The sequence below is a fragment of the Pipra filicauda genome, unplaced genomic scaffold (assembly GCF_003945595.2).
Source record: "Pipra filicauda isolate LSUMZ 115617 unplaced genomic scaffold, ASM394559v2 scaffold467_size714961_pilon, whole genome shotgun sequence".
NCBI lineage: Eukaryota > Metazoa > Chordata > Aves > Passeriformes > Pipridae > Pipra > Pipra filicauda.
The window spans coordinates 160,316-176,379 of NW_024104606.1; the positions used below are offsets into that span (position 1 = coordinate 160,316).

The window sequence follows — 16,064 nt, forward strand, 5'->3', positions numbered from 1 at the left end:
GGGGGGGTTCACCTGGAGGAGAGAAGGCTCCAGGGAGAGCTGAGAGCCCCTTGCAGGGCCTAAAGGGGCTCCAGGAGAGCTGGAGAGGGACTGGGGACAAGGGATGGAGGGACAGGACAAGGGGAATGGCTTCCCACTGCCAGAGGGCAGGATTAGGTGGGAGATTGGGAAGAAATTCTTCCCTGTGAGGGTGGGGAGGCCCTGGCACAGGTTGCCCAGAGAAGTTGTGGCTCCCCCATCCCTGGAAGTGTCCAAGGCCAGGATGGACAAGGCTTGGAGCAACCTGGGCTAGTGGAAGGTGTCCCTGCCCATGGTAGGGGGGTGGGATGAAAGGAGCTTTAAGGTCCCTTCCAACCCAAACCATTCTTAGATTTGAGGACCTGACCCCTCCCTGGACAGGCCAACACCTCCCTTCTCCCCCCAGACTGGTGAGGCTGGTACCCAGGAGGGGTCCTGAGCCTCCAGTCCTCTCCTCCACTGGGGCTCTGAGAACAAATGTCCCCCAAAGCCACAGCAGCTCTGGACAGACATGTCCCTGTGCTGTGAAACTGAGGAAGGATCTCCAGGGCAAAAGCTACTGACACAAGGTGTGGGGGGTGGAGGTTAAGAAGAAATTCGCATTATTGCTTCACCAATGAGTTCTTTTCTCACTGGCCTTGTTAAGGCCTCTTCTGCTCTCTGTGACTCAAGTGTTTTTGGTCAGGTGCTCCTGCTCTGCTCTAACGAAGGCACCTGAACAGATGGAACAAAACAAGCCACGGTAGAACAAACTCAAAAGGTGGAGTGTGCTGCCAAAAATCGTAACTCAACGTTTCTCCTCTCCCTGGGATCCTGGCTGTAGCATGGCAGCTAGTGACTCAGCTAGCAGTTGAAAATAAGGTACCTAAAAAATAATTTAAAAATTTTAAAAAACACTTTCAGAGCTCTCAGTAGGAAATTCAAACAGGTGAGACACACAGAGAGGGCAGGAAGAGGTAAGCTGGTGCCCATGCTGGGCTACAAGGATGTCTCAGTTGCATTCCACCAAGGATCAAGGACAGCCTCCTCCAGTGCAGGCAGCCACGAGCTGAAGGACAGGCTGGTTCTGGCACAGACCTGCAGCCTGCTCAAAGCTGGGTCAGGACAGCCACTTCTCCAGCCCAGCTTGGAGGACTTGCACTTGGAGGCTGAGCCAGGCATTTATTACTTCTACTTAATCAAGAGCAGCAATGCCCATTTATTTACTCACTTGGGAAGCAGATCTCCAGATTCTGCACAGGTACGTGCCCAAAGGAAGATGTGAAAGAACAAAGAGCAAAATCCAAAAGAGCACTCAGGCTCCCAAGGTGCTGAGCAGGCAGAACTGAGGCTCTTAAGGAATCGGTTCTCCCCAACCCCTCTTAGCCCCCCTGGTGCTGAGGACCTGCAGATTTCTGGCACTGTTTTCCCTGGGGCTCAGCACACACTCGTACCCAGTGCAGCCACAAACCCCTCTGGGAGCAGTGCCAGTTTGGGATCCAGCAGAGCAGAGCCCATGGTCATGGTGTTGTGCTCACTCTTGGTGTCCTGCATTCCCTTGGGACAGATGAGTGGTCAAGGCCTCTGTGATGTGATGTTGTGGTTTCTGGGATGTGTCTGACAGCAGACTCTCATCAGGTGAAAGACAACAAATTACCACAGAGCTGAACCTCAGCCAGCTGGGTCAGCCCTCTTCCCAGCTTTGCAGAGCCCCCAGCTCTTGGGCTGTGGGTCTCGGAGCAGCCCTGCTCCAGTGAGAGAGCGGAGGAGGAAAGGCATTCCCTAAACACAGGGAAGGACAACTGCAAACACAAGTGACCATCTCAGGAGGAGCCCAGTCTGGCTGCCCACAGAGCTCACACACGTGCATTGACATCACTCCATAAGCTCCAGATGCAACTGGGAACAGCAACTGGTCTCCCGGGTCCTAAAACAGAGGCCTGAACCATGAACAACTTGAGTCCTTCTCAGGGCTTTACTCAGCATCTGCCCAACTGGGGATGCCCTTAGGAATCATGGAATCATTAAGGTTGGAAAAGACCGCCAAGATCACTAAGTTCAACCTTCACCAAAGCCCCCCATGCCTGCTAAACCATACAGCAAAGTGCCACATCCGCTTGTTTTTTAAACACTTGCAGGAGTGGTGACTCCACCACTGCCATGGGCAGCCTGTGCCAATGCCTGACCATTCTTTCCATGAAGAAATTTTCCCCAATGTACAACCTGAACATCCCTTGGCACAACTTGAGGTCATTTCCCCTTGTCCTGCCCCTTGTTCCCCGGGAGCAGAGCCCGACTTCCCCCCCGGCTTCCCCCGTCTGTCAGGCAGTTGCAGAGCCACAAGGTCCTCCCTGAGCCTCCTTTTCTCCAGGCTGAGCCCCCCCAGCTCCCTCAGCTGCTCCTGCTGCTCCAGACCCTTCTCCAGCTCTGTTCCCTTCTCTGGACATGCTCTAAACCCTAAATGTTTCTTGTTGTGAGGGGCCCGGAACTGACCCTAGGATTTGAGATGGAGCCTCAGCAGTGCCCAGCACAGGGGGTACAGTCACTGCCCTGGCCCTGCTGGACACATAATTCAAGCCAGCAGCACGGAGTGAACTTCAGTTCAGCATTTCTGAACCCAGAATCTCATGGGTTCTTTAATACTGTTTGCTAAGACTTCAATAAAACAAGAAATGAATTTGTTCCCCTGAACCAGAACACTACAAGGCTGGATCAGCCAAACACGCTGCCACTGACCTGCAAAGGAGGGGGAGAACTACACAATCTGCTCCTGTGTTGGGAGAGAAACAGAAGCCACAGCCAGGCACAGACACATCAAATGTTCACCGGGAAAAGCGTCTCCAGGAGAACACCCGGACTCGGGTTCTCCTTCCAACTGCCAGCTTTCTGATTTGGGGGTGGGTTGTGGGGTGGGAGAGACAGAAGGGAGTGGTGACACTGCCCAACACCGACGTAACTGCTCTCAACAGGGAGTAAAGGATCCCCCGGGCTGACACGGGCAGTCCCATGGCTTAAACTCAACATTTCCTGGCTCCCCACCCAGTAATCTCCTTCCAGACCAGATGGCTCAAGCCTATAGCTCTGTCCCCACCGAGCAGTGGGGCTGCCCCAGCCTCAGCAGGAGCCCAGGGAGGCCTGAACAGGGGGTTGTTTTCACAAAACACAGCAGAAGGAAGTTGGGAGGCTCAGAGCTGGTGCAGGGGCTGTCCATGGGAAGAGGAGAAGGCAGGTGTGATGAAGCAGAACTACCCTGCAGGTACTGCAGCCCCTTTTAAGGATGGGCCTCACCAAGCTTTGCAGTTTTGGATGGGGCTTCTTGGCTTCCTCTTCACCAAAATGGGTGCATTGGTTTTGCCAGAACTTAAAGGGGAGTCATAAGGCAAAGGTTTGGAGACCATTATCTTGGCAAGTCAAAAGCAGGAGCTCTAACAGAGAACATGAAATACCAGGCAGCACTTACCACTTCTGCCTGCAGTATATCCCTTTTCCCTTTAGATGAGCAGCTGCCATTCAGACACATCTTACCCCTCCCTCCCACAGGTCCTGAATTAAGTCATTTTTCACCCACCTCACCCTTACAGAATAAGTTGTTTTTCACCCCACCTCACAGCAAAACTTGCATTTAAATTTCACTTCTTCAGCTGCTGTAAAAACCCACCTCGTTCCTCTAGGTTACAGTTTGCTTTTCATGCTGGGTCCTTCCAGCTTCCTTGCACTCCCAGTTTTCAGTTTAGAAAAGATTAAAAATAAATCCAATCTTTGCGTTTTAAAACCTGGGAGTTTGGGAAGCCACAGCATCTCTCTGAGATTGTTATAAACCTTAAATTGCAATCCCTCGTGCATTCCAATCCATAAAAAACCAGAGCTTGCACATATTAAACCAAATTCCTCCCAAATTGCCACTTTTCTCATTTTCTTTAATAAGCATTTTCTGGCATTATCAGTCCAGAAGCCTCTTTCTCAAAAGAGTGTCCCAGATAGTTAATCCACCAGTGACTCCTGCCCAATATCAAAATGAAAACAAACATTCAACCCTCTGAGACTACTGAGGAGAAAGACTATGTCAGCATTTCTCTTCCATCAAAATTAATTTAAGCCTGAAGAGATGTCGGGTTGAGAAGTATCCTGGAATTAAAAAACCCTGTATGCCTGTCAACCAGTATGAGGCTGCAGCCTGACCTCGAGTCCTGGGCTCAGTTTTGGGGACACAATTTAAGAAGGATCTAAAGCTGTTGGAGGGTGTCCACAGAGCTGGGGAAGGGTCTGGAGGGGAAGGGTCTGAGGAGCAGCTGAGGGCACTCGGCTGGTTCAGCTGGAGCAGAGGAGACTGAGGGGAGACTCCTCGGGGGCTGCAGCTCCTGCCGAGGGGAGGCGGAGGGGCAGGGACTGAGCTCTGCTCTGGGACCAGGGACAGGACCCAGGGAAGGGCTGGAGCTGTGCCGGGGGGGTTGGGATGGATCTCAGGGAAAGGTTCTTCCCCCACAGGGTGCTGGGGCACTGCCCAGGCTCCCCAGGGCAGTGGGCACGGCCCCAAGGCTGCCAGAGCTCCAGGAGGGTTTGGACAATGCTCTGAGGGACAGGGGGGGATTGTTGGGGTGTCTGTGCAGGGCCAGGGGTTGGACTGGATGAATTAAAGGCAAAAAAAGCATTAAATTAAGCAAAGGCAATTATTAGCCTTCTAGATTTCAGCTCTTATCACTGAACAAAAGTCCTTACCAACACAAAAATCACCTCATAATGTGCTATTTAAACCCCAAATAATCCCCACCTGTTAGGCCAAACTGAAAAACTGGGCCTTATTTCTGGATTCCACCTCAGCAAGTGCCTGTAACTGAGCATGTCATTAACAGTGACAAGCACAGCTTCGAGACTTCAGCTTCATTTTCTGCTCTCTCTGTTCCAGCTTTGAAGTCAGGGACTATTTTACATCTCTATAGTTTGCATTTTTGCCAGCAAATTCTCTGCTGTTTTGTACACTGCCCCCGTCAACATGCAGCAGCCAGATGGAGAGAGCAGCACCCAACACGTACAGAGAGGAGGAAAACTGTCATTTTGCAGATGATACTCAGCTAAAAGTGACATTTAGAGAGAAGACAAGCGGTTTCAGGTATTACATCTGCCCTCCCCGCTGCACGTGGGACCGAGCACACCACCCCTTCCTCCTGGTACAGGGATGCTGAACCAGCTACACCAACACAAGCTGTGGAATCAGGAAAGCAGAGAGAGAACAAAGTCGCACATCAGCATCCAAGTGGAGTGACTGTGCCTGCTGAAGTGCTATCAGCACATTCAGGGAAGGAGCACTCAGCCAGAGGAGGATTTTAGCCAGCTGCCTCTCTTCGAAAAATGCAGCAATGGACAATTTTGCCCTGAAAAATCCACAAAATCTGGTCCATCAGATGTGCAGAGAAACTACAGAAAGAAAACTACCGCAGCATCTTTGTCATCTGCTGCTGCATCCTGCCCACAGCAGAGGCTTTGGCAATATTTCCCTGTGCCTCTGCCCAGGTCACGGAATGCACCAAACACGACATGGCAGCACGAAGACGTGGGCACATTTTCCCTGATGTTTTAGAGCAATGAACAAACTCCATCCCTTCTGCCTTGCCTAGGGCTCTTCCCTCTCTGCCCATTGATCCATGTGGTAAATACCACCAGTGTCACAAAGCCAGTGTGAGCCCCAGCTCCCAACCCTACACTCAGAAGAGAGTGGGGCATCCAGTGGGAAGACCCGACCGGTGGCCGTGGGAGGCTCCAGATCATCACCTTCATTTTACTTTGTACAATGCACACTTGTGTTTCTAGGCCTTCTGCCAAGCCTGAAGGTTTTTCTTCAACCCCTCAGTTCTTCAGAACCTCAAGTAAAATCAATGGACACCAGAGGTGGGCTGCCCCCTCTGTGGGATCCACTTCAGTAATGAACTGAGTGGGCTCCAAGAGCAGGAACCAGCCATGTCCCATCTCAGTGACCCCCCAAGATCTGTTGACAGAGCATGTGAGCAGGACACACTGCTGCTGGTGCTTGCACCACTGATGTGCACGTGGCTGAGATCACCTGAACTCTTCCAGAGCACAAGAAGTATTTGGACAACGCTCTCAGGCACAGGGTGGGATTCCTGGGGCTGTCTTGTGCAGGCCAGGAGTTGGATTTGAGGATCCTTGTGGGTCCCTTCCAACCCAGGACATTCTATGATTCTATGACTCCCTGGTTTCAGGCACTGCCGTCTGCTGGGAGCACTGCAGGACTTTGGAGATGAGTCTTGAGCTCTGGAAGGATTTCATAAAATCTCTCAAAACTTGCCAATTACATAAAAATACTCCTCAAGTGCTCTGGACCCTTTGTGGGCTGTATTCACGCACCAACCCAAATTGCTCCCACTCAAGTTGCTCAAACTGGTGTCAAGTGGCCTTAATTACCTGAGCTCAGACAGCCCTGAATGAGATGAAAATCCACATGGAGCCCGTCTGAGCTGACTGAATCACCAGAGAGCTGACAGGACCAGCACCAGAACAGTGTCTGAAGCAGTGCAGTGACTGCAGCTGAGGAAAAACCAGGTAAATACCTACAAGCTCAGGAGGATGCTGTTAATTTGTCCTTTAAACAGAATCACAGTTCCAACCCACGAATCAGGAATTCCACCCTAAAAAATAACTGGGAACACCTTGAAGCCATACATGTCATGCACAAAAACAACACTGCTCTGCCCTACTGTTGGAGAGCTTTATTTGATTTTTTTGGCAGGCAATAAAAGAGAAGCCTGCCTAGGTCACAGGATGCTCCACAAGTAGACAGCAGCAAGGCGAGGGTGGTCCCACCTCACCATCCCCTGCAGCACATGGCTGGGATGTTCTCCCATCCCACAGGAAGGGGAGGAGGGAGAACAGATTAAGGTGACCTACATTACTCCTACTTTAAATACACAGGAGAATTGCTTTTATTCTCCCTACCCTATTCCTCCCTGGCCTTCCTGCCCCATGAGGGTTGGCAGGAACCCTCTGCCCAGGTGGCACACGCCACCATGGGGTGCACCCAGCCTTAACCAGGGAGGCAGAAAGCAAGTCTGGGCATCAAGCCTGAACTCACAAGAGACTGATTTTGCAAACGATCCTGTTTTAATGGAGATTATGCTGGTTTTGTGTCAGTCCTCAGCTCCATCAGGTTGTGCTTCACTGGTCTCAGTGGTCACCTCAGCCCCTGGAGATCTGGACTTTCATGTACTTGGGGTGACAGCAACTGAGAATGGCAAACTCCAAAGGGAAGAAAAATCTAAATGGCAATTTAAACAACATCTTGTCAGGCAGCAAGTGAACAGGCAAAACAACCTTGACTAATTCTACCCTTGCAGAACCACAACATGGTCACCAACACGGTTTCACACATCCAAGACGCCCATTTTGAGGGGCAGCATCCTGATGTGCCCAGAGTTTGGGTCACACTAAGGACAGGCTTCCAACACCGGCCCTGCCAAACGACTGTGAACTCAGCTCCCTGGTCCCAAAAGCAGCAGATCTCCTTGCCTCCTACGGAAAAAACATGAAACAGCTGCGGAATTACTCTGATTTACTAAATTCAGTGAAGGAGTAGAGACCCGACTGGCTCCCAGCCCAGCACTCCCTTTCCTCTGGGAGCTGGTTGAGGTCAAAGCGCTACCAGATCTTCTGGAGAAGACATTAGGAGGTGTCTGCCACGGCACAGGAACACAGACAACTCGAATGGGAAGAGTCAGTCGTTTGACAGAGCTTTGTCAGAGAAAGCATCACTGGGTTTAAATGAAGAGTTAACAACTACTTGGGCTACACAGACCCTCGGAGCACAGGAAACTCATTTTGCAGGAGCCACCCACCCCATGTGAGAGCTCCTGGGGAATCAATGGGACCCTGGCACGTCCAGAACACGGGCAGGAAAGCCTTAACGATGGCAGCTGGAGCACGTGGCAAAGGCTGGATCAAACCTCATCCCCTGCGTGGCTGGCAGAGGTGGAACATTGTGCAGCAAAGGGAGAAGCAGCGTTTGAGCTCAGTGGAGTCTCACGGGCACTGAGCTCCCCACCGGCCTCGGCGCCAGCAGCACCGTCCCAGCAGTGCTGCTGTGTTTTAATGACCACAAACAAGGCAAAGCTGCCCTCATCTTGTAATCCATTAATTCCTCCCAGTATAGGAGACTGAGCTGTTTCACCCAGAACAAAGGCACTGCTGCCTGTGCTGTTCCCATGCTCAGCTAATCTCCAGGCCCTTTCAGTCGCAGATGTGGACCTGCCCAGGCTGGTCTTGTGACAAACCCCAGGCCGTGACCTGGTTCCCTTTGCTGGATCAACGAGTGCCTTGGGCAGCAGGAGCAGCTACAGGTGTGCTCCTGCAACATGGGCCCTTGCCTTCCAAACACTCCTCATGCAACAGGCAGGTCTGCAATGATGGAAGCGTCAGAGAAGCAAACAGCTGGTTTCCAACTTCTCTTTTCTCCCAGGAAGTCTTTCCCACCCCTTCCAGTAACAATTTCTGCAAAGAGAACATGCAGATACTGCTGATTACAAAGGACATGACGACTGGGCCCTCTCGCTGAGTCTGCAAACCATTACAGGCAGTGGCTGGACATGGTGAGGTTTGTTTTCTGCAACTCCAGATCCAAAGGCTGCAGAGCTGAGCAGTTATCCAGAGGGACAGCTCTTCTCACAGGCATCTGCCAGAGATGCATCTCTAAAGAACACGCCATCTCCATGCTATAAAATAACACTGCTGCTCTTCACACATCAACTACTCCAGCCTGTTTCTGTGTCACAGTAAAGACAGTAAGAGAACCCTTCACATCGCACACTGACTCCCTAGTTGTACGCTTTTCTGTTTTTTAAGCAGAATTAGGAAAAGAGCATTGGGTTTGCTGTATCCAAAGAAAGCTGGAAGAGAAGCAAAGGGGTAAATCAGAGTGAAAGACTCGCAGCCTCTCCTAGAGCCTCTCCCACCATGGTTTGTGGTGACCAGCGGCATCGGCCGGGCTGTGAACACCCAGGGTAACCCAGCATGTCAAAGGCTCCAGGTTCCCTACCCACCACAGCACGTCTCTGACTCAGCCTGGGTTAATCACCACAAGCCAGTGCCAAAACCCACACGTAAGCTGGGGAAGCCACAAGAACACACGATGGAAGAAGACGACGCTTAATTAGGGGTTGACAGCATTTTCTGCTAAATATGTGGGTGAGGAGACGAAGTGACAGAAAAGCTTCTCTGATCACTTTTAGCTTTTTAATTACAGAAAACGCTTCCCAGAAAGTCCTGAGGTTAACTCAGCTATTGGCAACACTGAAAAACTCAAACAAACAAGTGCCAGGCTCCTGAGGAACTGAGACCTACCTAAAGAAGGCAAAGCCCCAACCTCACCTTATGATCACTGGCTCGTGCAGGGCTCTTGGAGAGGCCAGGCTCCCCCTCCAGGGACTCTGTCTGTGAGCCACCCGGGGAGGAGGTGGGGAGCCTGGGAAAGCCAGCAGATGCTCTTCCTTTGGCACACACTCCCCATGCGGGCAGGTGAGCAACACCCAGGCTCTGCTGACACAGTCCCTGGTGATGAGGATCAAGACCAAACCCACTTCACAAAAGCCATGACTTTGGTTTTTTACATGACCCTCTTCTTTCTGGTGCTTTTGCTGTCTCATTTCAGCATTAAACAGCCTTTGGCTTCCGGGCCCTCGCAGTGCCTTGATTTCCCCCTCTGCTGTGCTCCTGTCTTTTCCAGGCCATATGGGCATTCCCGTGGTGGAACAGCCATCACCCTCGTGAGGGGCTCCTCCCAGCACGTGTCCTCATCCCAGCATCCTTCCTATTAGAGGAAAACACAAGTGGCTGTACACACACCCTCAGCAGGCAGCAAACACCCAGAGTGTGCTTGGCTGGGAGTTCTGCTTTGCCAGGCTTACAAAAAAACAACAGTATTTTGCTCCTTTAAGTTCCTGCACTTGCCACAGACGGATTTAGAAATGAAGATGTGTGTGTGTGTGTGTATATATAACAGTAGCTACTTATTGGAAATCCACACCAAACAACTGGGGCTTTGCACCTGCATAATGCTTCAAAACAGCTTCTGATCAGTCAGTCTGTCTGATGTGAACATGCCCAAGAACATAATTTCTTAGTCACAAGGCAACCCAGCCTGCAGGCCTGGGAGAGGGCTGAAGGACAACAACACTGTCACTGGGTTATTAAACAAATTAAAGGGGCCTATCAGAGGTCTTGGCTGGAGACTTGGAAAGACTTAATAGGAAAGAAAACACCCCACTTCAGCCATCTCCTGCTGTTCTGCTGCTATTTATGAGTTTCGAGGCCAGACTGGATGGGGCTTGGAGCAACCTGGTCTAGTGGAAGGTGTCCCTGCCCATGGCAAGGGGGTGGGATGAGATGAGCTCCCTTCCAAGCCATTCTGGGATTCTATGATTCAAACATTCACACTCACTCCTCTCCCCATACACAGATCTTTAAGAAAAGAGGTGCCAAGGCCTCTGTGTTAAACCAGAGAGCGTGTCCAAAAACCAGCAGCCTGCTCTGATACCCACTGCCCCCATCAGCCCCCTGGCACCTCAGGCTCTGGGCGAGATCCAGGAGGGTGCACCCATGGGATCAGACCATCCAGGAAGGCAGGACCCACTTTGGCTCCCGCTTTCCTGCAGCCAGGATGGAAGAGGGAACATCTTCTGCCAGTGACACCACGAGCAGCTCTGTCTCCACGCTGCTGGAGGGAGCACTGAGTGTTCACTCCCACCTAAGCACAGCCAACACTCCTTGCACTGGGATTAGCAAACATTTCTCACTTCCACTCTGCTTCCGACATGCCACAGTGCAGTGCAAAAGGTGCAACAGTTTCTGATTTTTGAGTCACAAGTTAATGATCCCCACATAACACCTGCAGTTCCCACATGCACAGCTGAACTGATCTCATGCCAGCAGGTCCCAGCAAGCACAGGGTACCACATCCATGTCGGGGTGAGGCACCTGCCAGGAGTGGTAGATTAATCATGGTAAAGGGAATAAGCTTGGCGGCCCAAGAGGATGGATAGGAACGAACAAACATGACAAAGCTGAAGCAGCAAGGGATGAGAAGGGCTCTCGAGTCTTTGTCAGGGTATCACAGCTGTGGCAGGACTATTTCTGGACTCGACCGGTGCCGACTCAAAGATGTGTCCATGAAGGAAGAGAGTGCTGGAATTCCTGCTGCTGCTTTTCAGGCTGCAACCACCTTATATGGAAAAACCATATTTATTAAGATTGTCATCTGGCAAGAGCCCATAATGGTCATGTCAGTGAATCACTTCAATAGTTCCCAAATTATGCACCGCTCATAGTGAATCCATTCAGGTCATTCCCTGAGGAGCCCTTCTGGAGAGGCCCATGAGCCTCCCAAGTGGGACGTGGCAGTGGCAGCTCTGCCAGGCCCAGCCCCAGCAGTGGTGGAACAGGCTGTTACACACAGGTCAGTGCCAAATGCTGGTTAATGAAAATTAGATTAATCACTCCCTGCCCTGCGTTCCTGGGGACTCGTTCTCCAGCCTGTCCTGACACGGATACCGACGGGCTCAGCATCCTCCGGGCAGTGCCCACATCTCCCTGCCCTTCCCAGCTCCCAGGCCCATCACCCCAGCTTCCCTGTGTGCTTCCAGCTGATTCATATCTCAAAGAACAATTAATTTGCCAGAGCAGCCTGAATTCTATTTCCATTGCCTTCCTCTTTCCCTGCAGCTGAGCTGCGACTTATTGATTGTGAAGTAACTGCAGGGTCTGTAAGAGTTCAAGGCACGGGGTGTTTTTCTGCCTGTTCCTGCCTGGCTGACTCCCTCTGTAATCATCCTCGCCAGCACCATTTCACGGCACACAGGCATGTGACATCAAACTAAGCTGTGAACCATAATCATGCTGGGGATGATGTTTACATTTGATTTTTCCTCAAGCTGATAAGCTCTCTCCAATTTCCCCTCTCCATCCCGTTGGTATGGATTGAACTGCTTATGCCCCACAGGGTGGAATTCTTCTCTTATCTCTAATCTGCTCACTGGAAAAATTGCTTCCAGCCACCCTTCAAAAGTCACTTCAAAGTTATCACTGTGAAGGGGGAAGAGCTGCAGTACCGTTCCTGGGCTGTTGCAATCAGCACTCTCCCAGTGCTTTTTGGAGATGGCCACAGAGGTGCCACCAGCACACCTGGCTGGGGCTGGGATCTGCACTTCACTCCTCCAGCTCCAGGGACAGCAAGACAACTGTCCAACATGAGTGTAAATCCTTGTTAGATCATTTCAGGTCCCTAAAGCAGAGGAATCCAACCCTGAAGAACACGTTGGAAGCTTCTGCCCAAGCTCTGGGCCACAAGTGACGGGCAGAGAGCAACCTGTGTAACAAGAGACCTGAGTAATGGAAATAAGTCCAATGTCAGCTTTACCTCCCCATCAGCCTGAGAATTCCCACTTTAGCAAGGAGATGAAGGAGACCAGCTCTGCTGTCAGTTTTGCAATAACAGCTCTTGCATAACTTGACCCCCCCCCTTGGAAAAAAGGAGGTTTCCAGACCCTCTGCCTCCAGCTGCACCCAGGTAGAGGGGATGGGGATGTGCCATCTCCTCACCCAACTGTGCCTGTGCTTGGGGCACCTCAGCCTGAACAACCCCTCACACACACTGTGTCTCTGCTCCTGCCAACAGCTCACCAGAACCCAGGAACAGCCCCTTACACTCCCTGCAGCCACTTCCCAGGGCATGAGGGTGCACATTCAGGGAGAAGGCACAGCAGACATTGCACCCACTTGATTTTTTGAAATTCGCTTTTCAAACACAAAACTTTTTAAAACCTCAAAGCCGAGGTCTCAGAAAGTGACAAATTGGGCCTCTGTGTTCATACATGAGCCCAGATCCTGGCACTAAGTGAGGTTTGGTCCCTCAAAGCATGACATTTCCAAAAGTTCCCTTCAGAACACTCTCTGTACCTTAAGTCATACTACTGCCAAGGTTTCCCTGATTCAGTCCCTCTCCTCCATCCAGTTTTGCTCCTGTACCAGACTAACTGGCTCCCTTCGATATTTACTGAGTGCTTGGGGAAGGTCTTTGCTGACCTGACCCACAGTCAGGATTAACCCTGCCAGGTTTTTCAGTCAGAGCACAGCACACACCACCCCTCTCTCTGGATTAACCCCTCACCTCCATTCAGAGCACAGCACACACCAGCTCCTCTCCAGCCAGGAGCAGGTTTCAGCTGTGCTGGTGACCTTCCATCAACAGCACAGGCAGGCAGAGTGGTGAGCACAAGGCAAGCAGCACGAAGCACCTGTACAGGTGTGTCATGAGCACTTCAGCACCTCCACCGCTGCTCCAAACAGCAGCAAAGGCACCAGTGCTGCATGTGCTGAACAGGGTCTGTCACCCAGTTCAGACCACGGAGCGCAGTGACGGCCCCAGACCCACAGCACAGTCCCCCCGGGCGGGTGCAGCTGTGCCTCTGCACACCCCGCCAAGGGCCACCTCCATCCCTGGGGGTTTTGCTCTCCTCCAGCAAACAGCCGTGGGCTGCCCTGCAGGTTGTCCCCAGCCCCCCGGGAGCTCCAGCTGCAAGTGTGGCTGAGGCCAAGTGACACAATTTGGACGCTACCCAAGTGAGGAGTAAAAGCAACCTGACTCCAGAAATCAAAGCTCCGGTGAGGTTACTGGCTCCGTTTCATCTTTTTTTACTATCAGTGTAAGGTAAGACAGCCCACAGGTTCATAAATTCAGATTTACTTGCTCAGGGAAGAAGGAAAACACACGCTCCCTGCTTAAACCCCTGCTGAGCAACAGTCTCCACAGACACCTTGTCTAGTCCTGAGCTACAACCCTCTACCCTCCCTAGAAGCAGAAAAGTGACAAAGAAATCAGAAGGACAATGTTTTAATTGTTCATTGGTGTCCCTGCCCATGGCAGGCGGGGTGGAACAAGGTGGGCCTTAAGGTCCCTTCCAGCCCAAATGGTTCTGTGACCCTGATCAGCAAGAGGTTCCCTTGGCATCACCAGCCAACCTTCACTGCGCTGGGAGAACGCTCCCAAAAGGAGGAGAGGGTGGGCGGGAGCACAGCGAGCAGCCTTGGGAAGGTTGGCTGCACACTGCCAGCCCCTCATTTCCTTGCAGCATGAGGAACTGCTGGGACGGCCGGGGACAGCTTCCCTTCCCCTAAACCTCGGCATCTCACCCAAAATCACACGTCACACACACACACACACACACCCCGGTGCGGGGATGGCGTCTGCGAAACGAGCACGGCTTCCACCGTGATGAGGTTGTTTTCGGAAGATCTAATGACGCTCATTTAAAGGCCTGACGACGCAGGGATCGCTGTCACCCCACAGCCAAACGCTGTGAGCATCCCCCGGGCTCGGCAGGTGCCCGGAGCTCCGTGTCAGCCCGGCAGCGGCGGGGACATCACGCGCTCGGCTCAGCCAGCGATCTCGAGGCTCTTAATGAACTAGAAATAATTAGGCAGCAGCAGAGGCGGGGGCAGGTGCACAGTCACAGCCCACGGATCCATCCTGCCGCTCGAGAGCCCCCAACCTCCTGCCAATGCCGCTGCCAGGGTCAAGCCCACTCTGGCCACTGACAAATGGGACCCAGCCCCGCTGCTCAGGCCCCCACAGCAACCCGGGGGCCTGCGAGCGCCCGAGGCCCAGCCCCGAGCAGGGAAGGGGCAGCACGACCCCGCCACAGCCCCCCCCGGATCGGTACCGGGAGCAGTCCCGGAGCCGGGCGGCCCGTGCCCCGCACGGTGCTCCGGGGGTCGCGGCTGCCGCTCGCTGCTCCAGGACAGCCGGGGCAGGGGGACACGGGGAGCCCATCCCGGCCCCATCCCGGCCCCCTCCCCGATCCCCCCCGGCCCCTCGGGAGTCCCGGGCCGGGGGCGGAACCATCCCCGCTCTGGGGGGGAAAGCGGCGGTTGGACGGAACCACGCGGTACCGGGGGGGGCGCTCTCCGGGCAGGGGGGGACTGGACCGAACCACTCCAGGCGCCCCGCGGGGGCGCCCGGCCGGGGGTACGGCTGGGCTGAACCACTGCGGGCCGGCGGGGGACATGGGGGGACACGCTGGGGACAGGCGGGGGCGGCCCCCGGTGCTCGCGGCGCGTTACCTCCTGACGCGTCCGGTCCCCCCACGCCGGCCTCCGGGGTGATGGCACCGGCACCCGCCGCGGCCGAGCCCTCCACCTCCTCGGGCAGCTCCAGCTCCATGGCGGCCGCGGGCAGGCCCAGGCCCGGGGCAGGACAGGCCCCGGACAGGCCCGTGCCCGCCTCCGCGCTCCTCCCGGCTACCGGCCGCGGCGCGAGGGACCCTGGGAGCGGCGCGGACCATGGAGCGCGGGAGGCGCCGCGGCTGGACACGCCCCGCCACCACCGGAAGCACCACATGGCCCTTCCGCCGGCTTTAATTGCGATGCAGCGATGGGCTGTCGCGGTCACCGGCGGGCTGTGGGGCCCGGCCGGGCGGGCGGAGGGGGCCGGGGCCGGGGCCGCGGCCGCCGCACCGGGGGGGAGCGGCGGGAGCGGCCGCGGCCCCTCCGGCGGGCGGGGGGGCCTGCGGTCACTATGGCAGCGGGGGTGGGGGGGTCGAAATCGCCATGGTAACGGGGGCGGGGCCTGCGGTCACCATGGCAGCGGAGGCGGGGCCGGCAGGTTGCTGTGGCAGCGAGGGCGGGGTGGTGGGGGCGGGACTCACTGGTCGCCATGGCAGCGGAGGCGTGGCTATGGCACCGAGGGGGCGGAGTTAGGCACAGAGGGGTGGGCCCTCTCTGTCGCCACGGCAGCAGGGGCGGGGCTCCTACAGGGCGTGGCCCTGAAGGGGGCGTGGCCAGCCGCGGAGCCCGCGCCCCCGGTCCCGCCGCGGTGCCGGTTCCCCCGCTCTGTCCCCGCGGCACCGGCGCCTTCTCGAGGCTCTCCCGTTGCCGGGCACCGCCTCCCCGGCCTCCGCCTTGGCGGGAGCCGCGCTGTCCTCCGGGGCTGTGCTGGCCCTGCCGTGCACCGGGCCCCGGACACGCTCCCTCCCCCGGGGCCGCCGCTCCGCAGTCCGGGCCGGGTCCGGCTC

The 16,064-nt window shown here is 54.5% G+C and overlaps 1 protein-coding gene across 12 annotated transcripts in view; it reads right to left on the reverse strand.

Annotated features, from left to right (window-relative positions):
• The window catches only part of PIP5K1C (phosphatidylinositol-4-phosphate 5-kinase type 1 gamma), a 49,020-nt gene extending 33,591 nt beyond the window's left edge, over window positions 1-15,429 (reverse strand). For 6 of the 12 annotated variants that reach the window (XM_027742175.2, XM_027742173.2, XM_027742174.2 and 3 more), the window contains exon 1: window positions 15,115-15,428. In XM_027742175.2, coding sequence (XP_027597976.1) covers window positions 15,115-15,391 — 277 coding nt within the window. In that variant the 5' untranslated portion in view covers window positions 15,392-15,428. Of the gene's footprint in view, window positions 1-15,114 lie in introns of all 12 variants that reach the window. The other 6 variants (XM_027742178.2, XM_027742176.2, XM_027742167.2 and 3 more) reach the window with 4 other exon arrangements.
• Window positions 15,430-16,064: the final 635 nt, after the last annotated feature.